This window comes from Athene cunicularia (genome assembly GCF_003259725.1).
Source record: "Athene cunicularia isolate RWA chromosome 13 unlocalized genomic scaffold, athCun1 chr13_part1, whole genome shotgun sequence".
Taxonomy (NCBI): Eukaryota; Metazoa; Chordata; class Aves; order Strigiformes; family Strigidae; genus Athene; species Athene cunicularia.
Window position 1 is genome coordinate 37308 of NW_020799117.1, and position 15822 is coordinate 53129.

At 41.4% G+C, this 15822-nt stretch overlaps 1 protein-coding gene across 3 annotated transcripts; it reads right to left on the bottom strand.

The window, feature by feature from the left end:
• Positions 1 to 1223: 1223 nt before the first annotated feature.
• On the bottom strand, positions 1224 to 11729 carry REEP2 (receptor accessory protein 2). 3 transcript variants are annotated; one of them, XM_026857947.1, is made up of 8 exons: positions 11664 to 11729; positions 9684 to 9760; positions 8482 to 8550; positions 8171 to 8291; positions 7496 to 7609; positions 6978 to 7125; positions 6517 to 6674; positions 1224 to 4590 (listed from the first exon to the last, which is right to left on the bottom strand). In XM_026857947.1, exons 1-8 carry the CDS (start codon positions 11712 to 11714, stop codon positions 4516 to 4518), a joined length of 813 nt encoding a protein of 270 aa, XP_026713748.1. In that variant the 5' UTR covers positions 11715 to 11729; the 3' UTR covers positions 1224 to 4515. The 3 variants fall into 3 exon arrangements, with proteins under 3 accessions (XP_026713748.1, XP_026713746.1, XP_026713747.1); XM_026857945.1 differs by lacking the exon at positions 8482 to 8550; XM_026857946.1 differs by lacking the exons at positions 8482 to 8550; positions 11664 to 11729 and adding an exon at positions 10713 to 10763.
• Between the last annotated feature and the right edge of the window lie 4093 nt (positions 11730 to 15822).

The window sequence follows — 15822 nt, forward strand, 5'->3', positions numbered from 1 at the left end:
CTGTTCTCACAAGTTACTCTGCACACCTCTTAAGATCTCTTCTGAAGCCTCTAGGCTTAATACCTATAAATAACCTAAGACCAAGTTATGTTTATGTCTTGTAATAGTGCCAAATTCCAGGTGAAAAGTGACCAGGAATCCTTTCTCCTCAGTAACTAAAGCACATCCCCACACAGCATGCTCTTAAACATTACATTCAGTAGGCTCCAGACCACAAATAGCACACAGGAACTCCTGGCAACTGGCTCAGGGTAGCCCTACCTTAGCAGGGAAGGGGCACTAGATGTCCCTTCCAACTTCAATGACTCTGTGAGCTCACAGAGCTTCAGAATACTTGCTGGTTGTCCACATATCTGACTTTACAGGGCAACTCAGAAAGCAGCACCACAAGATGCTTCAGCCAGGTGGCACATTACAAATCCTTAGTGGGTAAAGCAAGAGAAGCTGCAGCACTGATCAGTTACACAGAGATGTGATTCAGCATCTCCTCAGCAAGCAGCAATGTCACAATACAGCATATCTCCATCAGAAAGAAGGATAAGAAGGTGGGTTTTTTCAGTGATTCTTCTCTTAGGCAATAAGCCACACTTTCCAGCATTATATGCAACTTTGGAAGACAGATAGGAACACTCAGCTCAACAGCTGCTCTCAAGCATACGATGACACCTCACAGTTAACATGCAGACACAACGCTCTGTGCAGATCAGAGAAACAGCAGAGTATTCCACAGTCATCCCACTTTCCTCCTAAGGCACTATATTTCCTGATGATTAAGATGGCAAAGAATGAATAACAATTTCTGGAAAGTTGGGGTTCTCCAGAAATCTTGCTTTTGAAGGCAGAAATTACTTGGCCATATATTGTGAGAGTCATACTTCCAAGGGGGATGTATAAAAAAGAAAGCCCAGCACTGCAAAAGGATAATGAATGGAACTCAGTTCACTAAAACAGAGGAAGGTGTAGCTTCCCCAGAAAAAGCTTTGCAATTTTAAGAGCACCAGCATCCCTCTCTAATACACCCTCTACCTACCAAGGAAGTTAAATCTAGTCTAAAAGAAATCAGTCGCCCAGACTTGGAAACATAAGGCTGGAGAACCAAACCAGAAACTCAATGAAGAACAGTAAGAAATTAAGATGTTCAGCTGAAGTATAAGGTTTAAAACCTGACAGCAGTCTCTCCTGTACCTTCCTATTTCTTACCCACCATGAAGGATACTGCCAAGCAAGAAACCGTTTTCCCTTTTATGCAGCAAATCCTTAAGTTTCACACATTTCACTATTTTCTTTTCCAGCAGCAGAACACTGACTCATAGTATTATACAGCATGGAGGTACAACGTTTCTTTCCAAAAGACAGTCATGGCTTCACGTTATATCTCAGGTGCAGGTATTTTAGGATAATTTTTAGGCACACAAAGTATGACACACACATACCATGCCCCTATCTCCCCCCCTCCCACTTCAGTTATTTTCTTTTACTGGTTTCTCTTTGTGCCCAGGTGTATTAGGAAAGGGGTATAAACACTTACTGAATACAAGGGGTTCTACTGCTAGATAAAGATTTAACCATTTGCTTAACTGCACAACGAAGCCCACAGATGATACTGAAGAGAAACTACATTCCAGCATTTCCTGCTGAAAACACTGAACAACAGCTGATAAAAGCATTTTATCAAAACAGCACATTCAGCGTTCTCATTAACAAGAGAATTTCTATGCAAGACCATGCCATCCAATGCAGAACTATATCTAGAAACTCACTAAGAGATCACATGGGTGGTGGCAGATCCGCAGAGGCTTTGATCAAGCAGAGCACAATCTAGCAGTCACATTTGTACTGGAAGAAGAAAATAGTGTCTATGCTAAGACATTGTTCTTGCTCTGGGTAAGTTCTGCTGCTTGGCATCATCAGCTTTGTATCATACACTAGATAATAGTCCCTGACTCTGCTCCAGACTCTCCCTTACAACCAGAATTCATTTAATTTCCTCTTCAACCAAAGTCAGAGTAAGACTGACCCATACTTACTCACAGACTAATGACATCAAGTATCAATGCTAAGTAAGATACTCAGTGCAGGACCTAGCTCAGGAAGACAAAGGTAAATCCAAATGCCAAAACTGAGTCTTTAGAGATTCCTCCTGTGCTGCAAAGAAAGAAGAGTTACTACAAATGAACTGATTCTAGAAAACATTCTGGAAAGTCACTGTATGAAAACCAAGTAATCCAAGGCTATCACCATACATGTGCAAGGAAAAAGCGTGGAGATTGGCATAAGGGGAAACTAACCAAACCTCGGCTTCCAAATCAAGTCCCCTCACAATGATTTACATAAATAATTTGCTATGGAAATTTTTAGTTAAAGGAAAAAATTTTTCAAGAAATGTGCTCATATAGGTACTTGGTATATAGAGAATAATGATTCTATATTGTTCCATACAGCGAAAGCTAGGACAGAAATTCCTTACACCTGAATCTTCCACATACTCGGTAAAAATTTTCTATCCCTTGTATGGAAGAGGGGAATTTCCTTCAGAAGCAGAATTCCTGCTCAGAACATGCCTTTGCATGTACCGGTGAGACACATATACAATGTCTGTTAAACTAAAAATAACAAAATACTTGCTTTTCTTTTGTGCATCAAGGATTTTCTACTGGCTTCTGCATAAGGCCTTGTGGATAATTTAGGACAGTATTTCTGGCAGGATGGAAGTTTCTGACGTCTGTCAGGACTTCAATGTTTAAAAGCTACAAATAAAAGTAAAAACAACTTAATTGGTTTCCTAAAATAACTAGTCAATTCATAACAATTTCTCACCAAGACAATGGGAAACAAGAAAAAATTCAGTCCTAACCTTCAACTTTACAAACTTTTGAAGGGCTATTCTTTAGGATAGAAGTACTTGTGGAACGTTACTCGCAGAAGTGCTTCTATACATTGTCAACAGCAAAATACTGGGCAAACACAAATACCTGCACCTAGAGCTAAGAATGGTCTTCAGTAGGGAAGGAGGAGCCAGGTTCCTTCCATAAGTAGTTTTAGTAAAGATTAAGACCATCAAGTACTCATTCAGACAACCAAGTCTATAATGGTGGTCCCCCCATTATAGATCTCACCAAGAACCCTAATTCATAAATTCCCACTGACCCTGTTGGCCTGCCTACAAGGGATCTCCCCTCAATGTTCAACAGATTAGAACCCAGCATGGCTTGGCATGATGCGAATTCTCTCTGCAGCTCTGCAATTTCACTCCTGCAATACATATTCTACATTCAATATAGTTCTGTCCCAAGTGTTATAAATTGCTCGAGCCTCAGGAATCTGATGAACATGGCACATGGTCAGACAGAAAATCTGTGCAAGGGCTGCAGTAGCATAAAGCAAGAGGACTGACTGATCAGAGTATTGTGCCCTACTCCCTGCTTTTTATCCCCCATAAATGGAATCCTGGAACTAGTGAAATTCATGCATCAGCTGTTTATCAGCTCTCATGCCCTGAGGACTGGATCTCCTAAGGCTGAGGGATAAGGACTTCTGAAATTCTCAAGTATGCTCACGGGCTATACTGAACCAGATTCTCCCCAGTCATCTGCTAGAACAAAAGGATTTGTCTGTAGCAACAAGCATCGGGCTGACATGATCAATCACTAAATGGCAAAGCAACAGTCTCTCTGCCAACTTTTCCCACTGCAGGGGACTCGCCTCATGCTGATACTCTCACAGGAATCAAAGTGAACAACAGAACCTGAAACAAAATTCAAGCAGCTTCAAGAAGAGCCAAAATCTTACAGATGCCCAACTTCCCTTCTCAATATTTAACTCTCACAGATACCTGCACCTACTCCATTGCACTCAGTTTTTCAGTTATCTCCCTTCAGCTTCCAGAAAAAATGAAATAATCCCCAATCTCTTCATCTTCCAGTACTAGTAATGCGAATCTAGCATACTCCTCCCATGAGCTAGTCCTCTATGTTCAAAAGCACTCAGCATACACCATTTCAGTCACCTTCTCAAAGGGGATGGACATGACAGATACAGTTCATTCTTAAGGAGGATGAATCATGGTGGGCACTTCTTAACAACACACAGCTGCAGAAGAATACCCAGAGCAAGATAAGACATTTTAGGGAGCCACCCACCCCTGTGGAACTCCAGCGTCTAATATTTTTCCAGCTTCTGTGCAAGAAGAAGAAATCTGTCTCCAACCCTAGTCAGTTGTTCCAGCAAAGATTCTCCCCAACTAGGGTTATACAGTGGGAATTCCAAAGCAACAGGCTATGTACAGACATATCAGCATTCCGTCTGACAGAGAGATGAAAAGGAGAAAATTCCAGAGGATGTGTATCCTCTACTCCATTTTCTGAATCCCAGCCTCCCCCTTGCCTTGGAATGAGCTCTACAAAGCAGTATCTGTTATGTACATGAATCTCGGCTCCCTTCCTTTGGGGAGTTTCCCCTCAAAAGTGACAGGCAAATCCCGGAACAGAGACAGGTGCTGGGGAGGGGGAGGTCTCCTTAGGATGACTCGCCAGAAGCAAGGGAGCCTGCAGCTTTCTTCTTAGGGCGGGCTTTCACACTTCTTACTGGAAGCTGAGGAAGAAAAAAAAAAAAAAAAAAGAGGCATCTTAGGTTAGTTTAACACCTGAATGCTTAGCAGAAAGATACAAGAACGCAGAGTGAAAATCAGACGAAACTACAAGATGATGACCCTATTCACATCATCCATTCTTTCAGAACAGCTACTTATCCATTCCATTTGGTTTTGGTTAACAAACAAACCACTCTCAGCATATCTATCAAATAGCAATCAGGAGAGGAAGACATCCTAAAACTGGACAAGTGTGTTAATAAATCCAACTCAGCTGTCTCAACAAAAGTTTAGACATAGTAGGATTTCTAACTGATAACATTCACATAACACTTCACTGCTGTAACTTTTCTGCTTCTTGAAACATCCTGGACTAGTTTGCATGCTTTACTCGAGTGTCTTTCATTCTAGATATTGGCAAGAAGAGTGCACCTATGATCTACAATGCATTCGGTCCTTCTGGGCAATCTTGGAGGCCTCAGCCAAAGACCTCCTACAATTCCTACACCTGAACTGAAGATCCAAACAGAGTGAGCATAAAACCCAGTATGGCTGCAAAGGGCTTTATCGGAATTTCTGTATTCAAAATGAACAGCACAGAAAATTTCACAATTTCACATTAAAAATTCCTTGCTAGGAAGCTTGGAACCACTTGTTTCCCTGCTCCTGTCTAATATGCTACAGAAGAAAGCAGAGGGATCAACTCAGAAGTAAGCCTTGGCAATTTAAAAAAGATCCAAGCTGATTTTAAATGCATCTTTAGACATACATATCCATCCTTGGAGATACTGAAAAGCTATCTGGGCATGGTCCTGGGAAACCGGCTCTAGATGGCCTTGCTTGAGCAGTGGGGTCAGACCAGATGATCTCCAGAGGTCCCCTCCAACCTCAGCTGTTTTGTGATTGTTACAAAGAATACTTAATCACATGCAAAGGTGTCCTGTACACTATAAAATCAGGTTAACAGTATAACTTAAAATGATGCTTTAAGCAATTACTTTCCCCCCAATTATTTAATTTAGCCTGAAAAGTTTGACAATGTGAGCCAGTCATACAACACTCTATCTTAAATAAAAATAAAAACCCGAATTAAGAGTCCAAGTTGAATCAAATAAATAGGATCCCAACTTCACAAAAAGGGAGAAGCATTGTATTAGGTATAAATCAAACCACAAGAAACATTAAAGTACAAGTCAAAACCTGGAAAGCAGCACCTCAAAAAGCATGTTCTACAGAACACACCACAGCTGAAACCAGAGACTGTTAAGCTAAAATGGCTCCTGGACAAAACTGCATTTATTTTCATGTACGGTTTGTTTTAATAATAATACAGGCAACTCATGTCCCATCTGAATGGCTGTAAGTATCCTGGATCATCACATGGACGGGACAGCTCAAGAGTGACTAGTTACCCAAAATTCAGGACAAAACCCTGGGGTGGAGGGAAGTTAGGGGGGTGGGGAGTGGTGTGAAGGAGGAAATTACATTTTCCCCATATCTAATATTCAGAAGTCCAGGAAGGCCTAAGAGGGTATAGAATTGTTGCATTTCAGATGAGGAGAAAGTGGCTAAATGTCACAATAGTATTATATTACATATTTAGACTGTAACAGACAGGAGAGAGGATACAGTCAACAAAACATGTTAAAAATATCTAAGGCCCCACCTTCAACACACAACCTGAATGAAAGCAAAGCTGGGTCCTGGCTTACAGCAGAGTTTCACAGGCATGATAAAAATACAAAAGCTAGAAACTAGTATAGCAAGTAGACAGCAAGTCCTCTGATGTAGGACTCAACTAGCAAAGACTTAGTCCAACACAGTTTGTACAAACTCCTTTTAAATGCACTGAGACCACAAAGCCAAAGCCTTCCAACAAAGCTCACAAATCAATGTCAGTGCTGGAAATAATTTACACACCACCTCACCTCAGCTTTCATCATCTTCTTAGGAGTTTTGAGACTCTGGGTACGTTTAGGAAGTTTGTCTCCTCCATCTTCATCTGATGGGTCTGTTCTGGTCTCCGACAGGGTTCCATTAGACCGCTGTGCCACACTGCTCTCCTCTCCTGAGGAGTAACAGGAAGCTAAGGAAAAAGAAAGTTTCAGCAAACACTTTTGAAAAATCACATGATGTCTAAAATGGCCCATCCTGAAGGACCACATGAAAGGGAGATGTCAACAATCCCTAAGAGGGAGAATCCAAACAAGTACAGGAATGTGTTAGCAGATGTGAAGGGACTAGGGAAGACAACGCAACTTCTCCCAGATAATTTGGAGTCTCACGGTCCTTCCGAGACCCAATGCATGAAAAGTCCAGGGAACCAGCCCTTCCCTCCTGGCTCACCACATGAGGCTTCACACAGTGGCCCAGCTGGGCTGTTCTGTACCTGAATCCTCAATTGTTTCAAGAAGACTCCCACCAGAGGGGTGCAGCTGTGGCTCATGGCCTCTCATATGCACAGTATCTTCATCCCGTATCAGAGTGAGATCCTGCATGCTGAAACTTCGCAGCTTTTCAGACAAAACTCCCTGACCCTAAGAGGACATAAAAATTAGGGTCAAGGTCACTTCACCTTCACCAAGATCATCTCACATGGGATCATTCAGAAGAGGAGGAAAGGTGCCCTATTCCCAACTGGGGTACTCTGAAAAAAACAGAGAAGGGAAAAAGAAAAGTATGCTCCCAAGACCAACAAAGAAGAGGTTAAAGCAAAATCTATTCCACTCTCCCTCCACTTTTCCTAAGGCAAAGGATGGAATTAACTGCAAGGCAAACTGGAGGAAAGGCAATGTAGACTGGTGCCAACAAGTACCAGCATCCCTAACAGACCCATAACACTAATTGCTGGCACACAAAACTAAACTGCCGGGGAATTCCTGAATGTTACAGAAGGTGTTGCATTACCTTTGCAGCTGCAGTAACTGCTGCATTGGCAGCAAGGTTTAACCCTCTCTTGCCAACTCGCATCATGGTTTCATAGCTCTTGTCACGAGCCTGAGTAATGTATTCATCAATTTCCTAGGAAGGCAATGTGGAACATGGCATTTAGCTCCTCGTTACAAACATGACCAAAGTCTCCCCACCATCACCCTTAAAAACCCAAAGCTCATCTGGAAGCTTTTTTACAGGCTATCAGCATCTGCTGTCATTGATCATGTAACTGCAGTTTCTCTGCTACTTACAGAAAGCTTGCAAATGCAACTTTTACTTAAAAGTATGCTATTTCAAAATGGTAACAACTGAAACAAAGCAGTTGCTTATACAGACAATGTGAAAAAACTGCATAGCTACAAAACATGCTGCTCCTATCGTGATTCAAAGAGCTTAACTACTGACAGTGGCTGTAAGGGTTCATGACGCTGGGTTAGCCAAACGTGCTTTCTAAGCATTAGGCAAACTACTGGCTACATCACAATCTTCAGTAAGCTGCAGTATGACATTGTTGTCAGAGACAAAATCATTCTACATCCACTACTGCCAGCACAAGCACGATTCACACATTTCAGTTTTTATTGTGGCATAACTGAGTCAGAAGTCAGCCAGCTCCTAGCTAGGTCAGTATCTTCTAACAACAAGTACCTTCTCCTTATTGGAGAGCGTTGGGTGCACAAACTTCCTGTAGAGGACACTGGAGCCCTTGGTGTAAGGGGAGAGCAGCCAAATCACAAATGCAATTTTCAGCTCGAAATAAAAGGGAAACCTGAGAGAAGGAGGGAAGAAAAAAAAAGAGAGAGAGAGAGAAAGATGGAGAACTGGAATCAAGATCAGCACAGAGACAGATGGAGATAACTGGTAGAGAGCAGCATAGGCAGAAGAAGCAAAGGCAAGATAAAGGCTTGGAAACAAAAGAATTAGTATAGCAGAACCCTCTTTGGAATCCTAGGACATACCTTCTTCGAGTCTCATTTAGTCTTTCATCCATAGCCATGAAAACTCCATAAACAGGGCATCTCTCAGCCCTGCAAACACACCAAATTACAATCTGATAGCTACTCTCATCATCCTGAACTTGGTTCAGAGAGTATCCACTGGACATTAATACAACACCAGTTTCCCTTTCATTTTCAAAAGTTTTCAACTATGTATCTCAACAAATCTCAAATTCCTGCTAAGGCTGATGGCTCAGTTTCTGAAACTTCCAGTGGTACTCCCCAGATAAGACACAAGAGGAGCAACAGTGTAAGTGAAAAAGAGCAGGCAGCGTAAGTCTGTCATCTCTAACCCTTACAGTAAGGTCTCTGGGAAGATGCAGTAGTAGAGATCAAAACAAGTGAACACAAACTTCCTACTGTCTCTATGAGCAGTAAAAGACTTCTGTTTTCAGTGGTCCATTTTCAGTAGGTAAACAAGCCAAAGCTCTTGTATTTTTTGGACCTTTGTCTGCTTTTCAAGGCTAATACAGGAAGAGGCAAAAGTGCTGAGCACTTCTGTAAGGCCTGTGTAGCCACTTTTTTTTAAAAAAATGCAACTCTTGACAAGTATTCTTTCAGAGATGCATGCACTAAAGCAATGAAGAAACAGAAGATATTCCCTTCCAAAGGTTCAGCTGAAGATATGCAACAATGATTTGTCATTTTTGGAGGCTTCCATATTGCCAAGCATGACACACAACACTGAAAGGATTAACAATCTGCTTCCCCCAACTCCACTCCACCCCAACCCCGCTAGTGTTTCGTCATGCAGAACACCACTTGGAGCACAGACATGCATCTGAGCTGCTCCTCCACACAACAGGCTTGCAAAGCAAAACAGGTCCCTTCCTTCTACCATCTTTTTAAAGTGTCTTTTAGACCACCTTTCTCAAACTTTACCAGTTCACATTAACAGGTTCTCAAAAATATTTTGTTATGAATGAAGATCCTCTCACAGATACTGTGTATTTATTGTAACTGTTTGCAAGCACAGGAGATGAAACAGCTAAAACAACAGCTACTACAGATAGCATCTACAAACCTGCAGACTCTTCATAGGGATTGAAAACCCCTAAAGGAGAGACAGTTTATGCTTAGCATCCTAACACTACTCCTCTTTTCTTTAAAAAAAAAACCCACAACAAACCCAACAAAAAGCGCCATGCCACCAAGGGACTCACCAAGAAAGAACAATGTCTGTGAGTGTTTCTGCAGTGGTAAAAAAGGCAAACACAATCCAGTACATCATCCACTTCACCTGCAAAAGAGCAGTCACTCAATAAGCGTCCATCAGAAGCCAGAAAAAAGCAAAATGTCTTCTCAGTAAGAATGACTCATCATCCCCACACATTAAGATGAATTCAACAACAAGCCGGCACATATAATCAGTAATGGAGAGGGTCATATACCAAATGGTATGTTACAGTTTGGGAAAACATGTAGGATTAATGTGCTCAGATGTGCAGGATAATGCATACAGATACACTGATGAATGCATACCCTTGTAGCAATATCGTGATGCAATACTGTTAAAGTCCCAAATAAGCTATCTAAAAAGAGTAAGCAGTTCACTTTAAGTTATAATCTTTCACATATAATTATTGTAATAAATACATATATATACACACATATGCAAAAGTTTAGTTTCAGCAGCAGCCCTGTATTTTCTTGATTTAAATTTTTTTCTTGGGAAGAAAAAAAAAAACCAAACCAACAGATACAGTATTTTGTTTTAACTCATTAATAAGCATTCTTTGCCTTAATCATTACTCCCAGAACTTACATAAGCATTTCTCATTTCATTTTAAATAAAGGCTCAGTAAGAGAGGTAAGAAAGCAAAGAGCAAACCTTCTTGTTTAAGGTCTTGAGTACATTTCACAAAGTGTACTTTGTGCTATTACAGCACATCTGTATGACTATTGTCTGTCTCCCTGCTCCCTCGCACCTTTCTCTGAAGTAGTAGGTACTTCCTTCAAAGCAAACAAAATAATTCTCCCCTAACACACTCAGACTCTGCTGTTTTAGTAACAAGTCTCTCAGCTACAGGCCAATTATTGCCAAAGAGAAATCAGCTGCATTATAAAAACTGCTACCCAAAAATCTCCTACAGCAGAAGAGTTAATGTCTTATAATAGAAATTATCGGGTTTCTATGCTGTTAAGAAGTAAAAATAAATGCAAGTAGCAGATAAATGCAAAGAAGACATCACCTTTGCTAAAAAGCAACTTAACAGTCTCAGTGTCATCAAGAATGGGAAAAGAGAACGAAACTGAATCAAGGAAATTCCACATATTAAAATCACATATTAATCCATATATTAAAATTACACAAACAGTTTAGTGACAGTCTTTGTTACAGCAAATGATGTTATAAAAGCAGTTATCTCCCCAAACTTGCATGTGCTGGAAAATTTGTTATCTGTTCTTAAAAGACCCTCCAAAAGTTTCTAAAAAACCCATTAAAATTCTGCTCCAACCCCTCAACACAGTGGATGGTTTTAAAAATAGTGGTTGATAGCCCACCCAAATTATTTCCATTTTACTGTGCAATTTTTTTCACAACAGAAGGTAGAAAAACTTGTATTTTATGGCACTCTCCTGGTTCTGTTTTGTTTTCATTTTCCTTGTATCATCAGTTTGGACAGGACCAGGACCAGGTGTCATTCACCTGACTTCTAAAGCAGCTCTATGAAACAAATGTTTAACTATTCAATGCAGTAATATAAATCAGCTCTTGTGTGAAAAAGTGTGAATAACGACAAATCAAAGGTGGCCAGCAGGGATCCCAATGGGTGAGGGATTTCAGAGAAGCTACATACCAGTAAATTTTACTTAAGTATTAGGCAAAACAAAGGCAATAATAATACAAGTAATTAGCAGATACATATATGTAACAGAATGAGGAATATGTTTTTTGCAGAAAAAATTTAAATCTCACAAATGTAGCAGAATTCTTAGGTTTCCACAAGCTCTTGTTACAGTGCTTCCCTTACAGGCAGGGTGTATGGAGTTTCTACAAAGTTTCCAACAGGCCGAAACACTTAAAGAAACTAAGTTGTCAAGGATAAAAAGGAAGGGACTCTTGAGGATTAACAATTGGTTAAAAGAGGGGAAACAAAGGATAAAAATAAATGGCCATTTTTCACAATGAGGAGAGTTACCAGTGGAATCCAACAGGAATCAGTGTTGAGATCTGTGCTGCTCATCTTCATGAAAGATCTGGAAAAGGTTGTGAATAAGATGATGACAAATGTGCAGAAGATACTTTTCTACCCAGGGGGTCAAGTATTAGTTGACTGAAGAATTCAGAAAGGAATCTATACTGACTGATCTCGAGCTGACATTTTGTCACCAAGTGTCATTAAATACCAAGTAATGAACTTAGAATGTGCTTTTTCTTAGTAAAAACTATTACGGTTACGTAAATTAGCTCATGCCACTCAGGAGCAGTCACTGCAGACAGCCTGATGAAACCACTCTGCTAACAGAATGCTCAGGGGTATCTCAAAAAGGAACCGAAAGGTCATTTTTTTTGTTACTGTTAAAATAAACTGCGTGTTCACACCTTTGATACTGGACACAGGTGTCTCTGCCATCTCCTGCCACCCCTTCACTCTATGCTCTGCAGCCAAAGACAAAAAGAAATATAGCTCTTAAATAACCAGAAGGATCCTCCTTCTAGCCCTAGAAGTCCTTGAAGTGTAGATGACCAGAAACCAGAAGAGCAGAAAGCAGAGGGGAAGAATCACTAATTTTTTATTTTTTTTTTTTAAATGACATTTGCAATCCATAAATTACAAACACCTTCAAAAACTGAAGTTCAAACCAGGTTATATTTTTTTATCAATCCATTAAAAAGTCAGGTCTTTGCTGCTCAAGCCGATGACCACAAACTTCAGCTAAGTGCACACATGTAGTTTCCCCAGTTGCACCAAGGACCTAAATGAATTCAGTAAATGCAAAAGCATAATTGGAATGTAGATTTGACCAAAGCTGAAGGTGATACATAAAAAGAAATTACTTTTAAAACAGTCTGAGCTACTAGAAGCAGTTTGTCACAGCTGCTCAAGGACTTATATATATATATTTATGATGGTGGGGGAGAAGAGCAAGTTTTCAAGGTACTCTGATGCCACTGACTGACTGCTTGTGGTAGCTTGGTGTGTCAACTCCATCTCCAACACAATACACTCTCTAGCACAGACACACCTGCAAGACCTTTCTCACCCACCAATGCTGGTTCTTAAGCATTATGAGCAAGTAGTGGTACACAGACACAGGTGGCTTCAAAAACGTACAGCATAGCATCCAAGTTTTCCACTGACTTTTCACATGAAGAACAGTTTGAACAGATACTGTCCCCCTTTCCTGTGTTTAACAAAATTGTTTTTTCTCCATCTTTCCACTTATGTTGAGAAGGAAGAAGCCCTCCAAATATCAGTGAACTAGGCAGATAATAGTCCAACATCTAAATGGTTATATTTCTGATGTAGTCCCTCTTAAGGAGAAATAATTTATATATAAGATCAGTTTTAGCAGTTCAAATACATTTTCTTGAACTAACTCCAGTATTTGCACTGAAAAGAAAAACAAGAGAAAATTTTCTGCTGCAGCAATCCAGAAGTATCTACTTCGAGAAAACTGTATCAGTGAAGCATTAAACAACACCCCAAAAATGAATGCCAGTTTTCCACATCAGCCCTAGTGGGGCTTACGACCAGGTGATTTGTTGATACTGTTGTTAAGACAGCTTTATGATATTCAAGTACTGCATCTCATTTCTTTTTCACCATCAGATTAGGGAAGTCTTACAACAATTTAGGTAACATCTACCAAAAGAAAATCAGATCAATACAATTTTTACATTTTACATTTATGTGCCTCAACAGCTAACCTACCCACTGAAAATAGGCAGGTTTTTACTGTAAAGAATGCCTACAAGTCAAAGACTCCGTATTTATCGGGCCTTTGAGCTCTAGAACAAGCATGCTATAGGCTGTTTTAAAAAATAAGGTGTTTTTTCCCCTCAATTTCTCCACAAACCAATTTAAAACTCTGAAATATGAGTCTGTCTTAAAATTAACACAGATTCTGTAACTGGAACACATTCTGTGACACACACTTATGAGCCTAAATAAAATTCCTGGTAAAAAATACACATTTCATGCAACAAATGAAGGTCAAAGGCAACTGGAAAGAGAAGGCGGCGGCCAGAGAAGACAAAAGTAACACAATACAACTTCATACATAACTGCAAAGATAACTATGAAGTCACAGGATCATGCAATTATTCAGTTAGTTTCATAGAACCACAGACCAGTTTGGGTTGGGAGGGACCTTAAAGCCCATCCTGTCCCACCCTCTGCCCCAGGCAGGGCCACCTTCCACCAGCCCAGGTTACCCAAAGCCCTGTCCAACCTGGCCTTGAACCCTTCCAGGGAGGGGGCAGCCGCAGCTTCTCTGGGCAACCTGTGCCAGGGCCTCACCCCCCTCACAGGGGCGAATTTCTGCCTTAGATCTGATCTAAATCTCCCCTCTGTCAGTTTAACCCTGTTCCCCCTCGTCCTATACCTCCCCCTGATGACGAGTCGTCCCCCCCTTTCCTGCAGCCCCTTTCAGCCCTGGGGCTCTAAGGTCTCCCCGGAGCCTTCTCTTCTCCAGCTGAACCCCCCAACTCTCTCAGCCTGTCCTCACAGGGGGTGCTCCAGCGCCCCGAGCATCTTCATGGCCTCCTCCAGGCGGGCTCCAGGGCTGCTCTCCATCCCCTCCTCGCCCAGCCTGGGTTTGTGCTGGGATTGCCCCGACCTGTGGGCAGGACCTTGCCCTTGGCCTCCTCGAACTCCATGGGGTTGGCCCGTCCCCCCTCTCCAGCCTGCCCAGGTCCCTCTGGATGGCACAGCCCTTCCCTCAGCGTGTCCCCACACACACAGCTCAGTGTCGGTGGAGAACTTGCTGAGGGTGCCTCGATCCCACCGTCCCTGTCCCCAACAAAGATGTTGAACAGCACCGGTGCCAACCCCGACCCCCAAGGACGTCACTTGTCACTGCTCTGCACTTGGTCACAGAGCATCCACCACAACAACTTGAGTGTGACCATGCAGTCGATTTCCATCCATGAAATCCACATCTCTCCAAGTCAGAGACAGGATGTCACGCAGGAGAGTATCAAATGCTTTGCACAAGTCCATGTAATGACTCCAGGTGCCCTTCCCTTACCCACCAGCATTGTAACTGTCACAGAAGGCCACCAAATGTGTCAGGCACAATTTGCCCTTAGTGCAGCCATGTTGGCTGTCATCAATCGCTTCCTTATTTTCCATGTGCCCCAGCAACATTTTCCAGGAGGGTCCCCTCCATGATCCTGCCAGGAACAGAGATGAGACTGACTGGCCTGTAGTTCCCCTGGTCCTGTTTATTTCCTTTTCTAAAAATGGGGATTATTATTATTATTATTTCCGTTTCCAATCAGCTCCTTTCATTTTTTTTTTCACTTTCTAATGTTATTAATAATAACATTCAAAGTTCAGTAAAGCTCTTCTTACTTATCTTTAATATTCGCTCAAAACACTGTATCAGTTATCAATGCCTCCTAAATAGTCACATTTCAACTTCTCTGCTGAGACTAGTATTAAAAAAAAGCCCAAACCCAAAACACTTCTGCCAGATGTGGTTTGCAAAGCTATCCACTATGAGCAAGACTCTCACCTCAGCTAACATCTCCTTCAAAAACCAGCAGGCTGAATTTTAAGCCAACACAACAGAAAGGTCTAAGCAGTTCTAGAGGACTGAAGCAGCACGAGACAAAAAAGGACTATACCCTGCAATATTTATTGTTGATGTGCTGTTTTGTAAGGATCAAACAGAGGCAGCTGGATAAAGAGCCCCACACTGCACCACAAAGCAATATTGATGAATTATATCCTATTCACCCATGTTATCTCTCTTCTCCATCAGGTTATTCCTGGCTCCAAATAACCCGGGACTCATCCCAAACATAAACCAAGTAGCTCTTGTCTCCACTGATCAATTTAGAATGTCCCTTCTCTACAAAGGTGACACTTCACACCATTAAAAAAGCATTTGGTGTTTTAAATACAGTTAATGGTAACAATGGTGTAGACAGAGGTAAACAATTCCAGAAAAGGAGGAGGATAAAGTCCTGGACCAACGGAAAACGTCGATCACAAGCAAGGCTGATGGGATGACACAAACCAAGCAAGATTACTCAGCCTTTTGGAAGAAAACAAAAGTAGTGTTGGAAATGCAGTAGAAGGGCACAGAATAAGGATAAAGTTAGAGGAGAAAACTTGTCCTGGACTT

Coding starts and splice junctions, on each gene's coding strand:
- REEP2 (XM_026857947.1), bottom strand. CDS start 11,714: ATGAAGATGAGCAGCACAGATCTCAACACTGATTCCTGTTGGATTCCA. Junction 7,610..8,170: donor CGCTCTCCAATAAGGAGAAG/GTACTTGTTGTT, acceptor TTGCCTTCCTAG/GAAATTGATGAATACATTAC. Junction 4,591..6,516: donor AGAAGATGATGAAAGCTGAG/GTGAGGTGGTGT, acceptor TTTCTTCCTCAG/CTTCCAGTAAGAAGTGTGAA.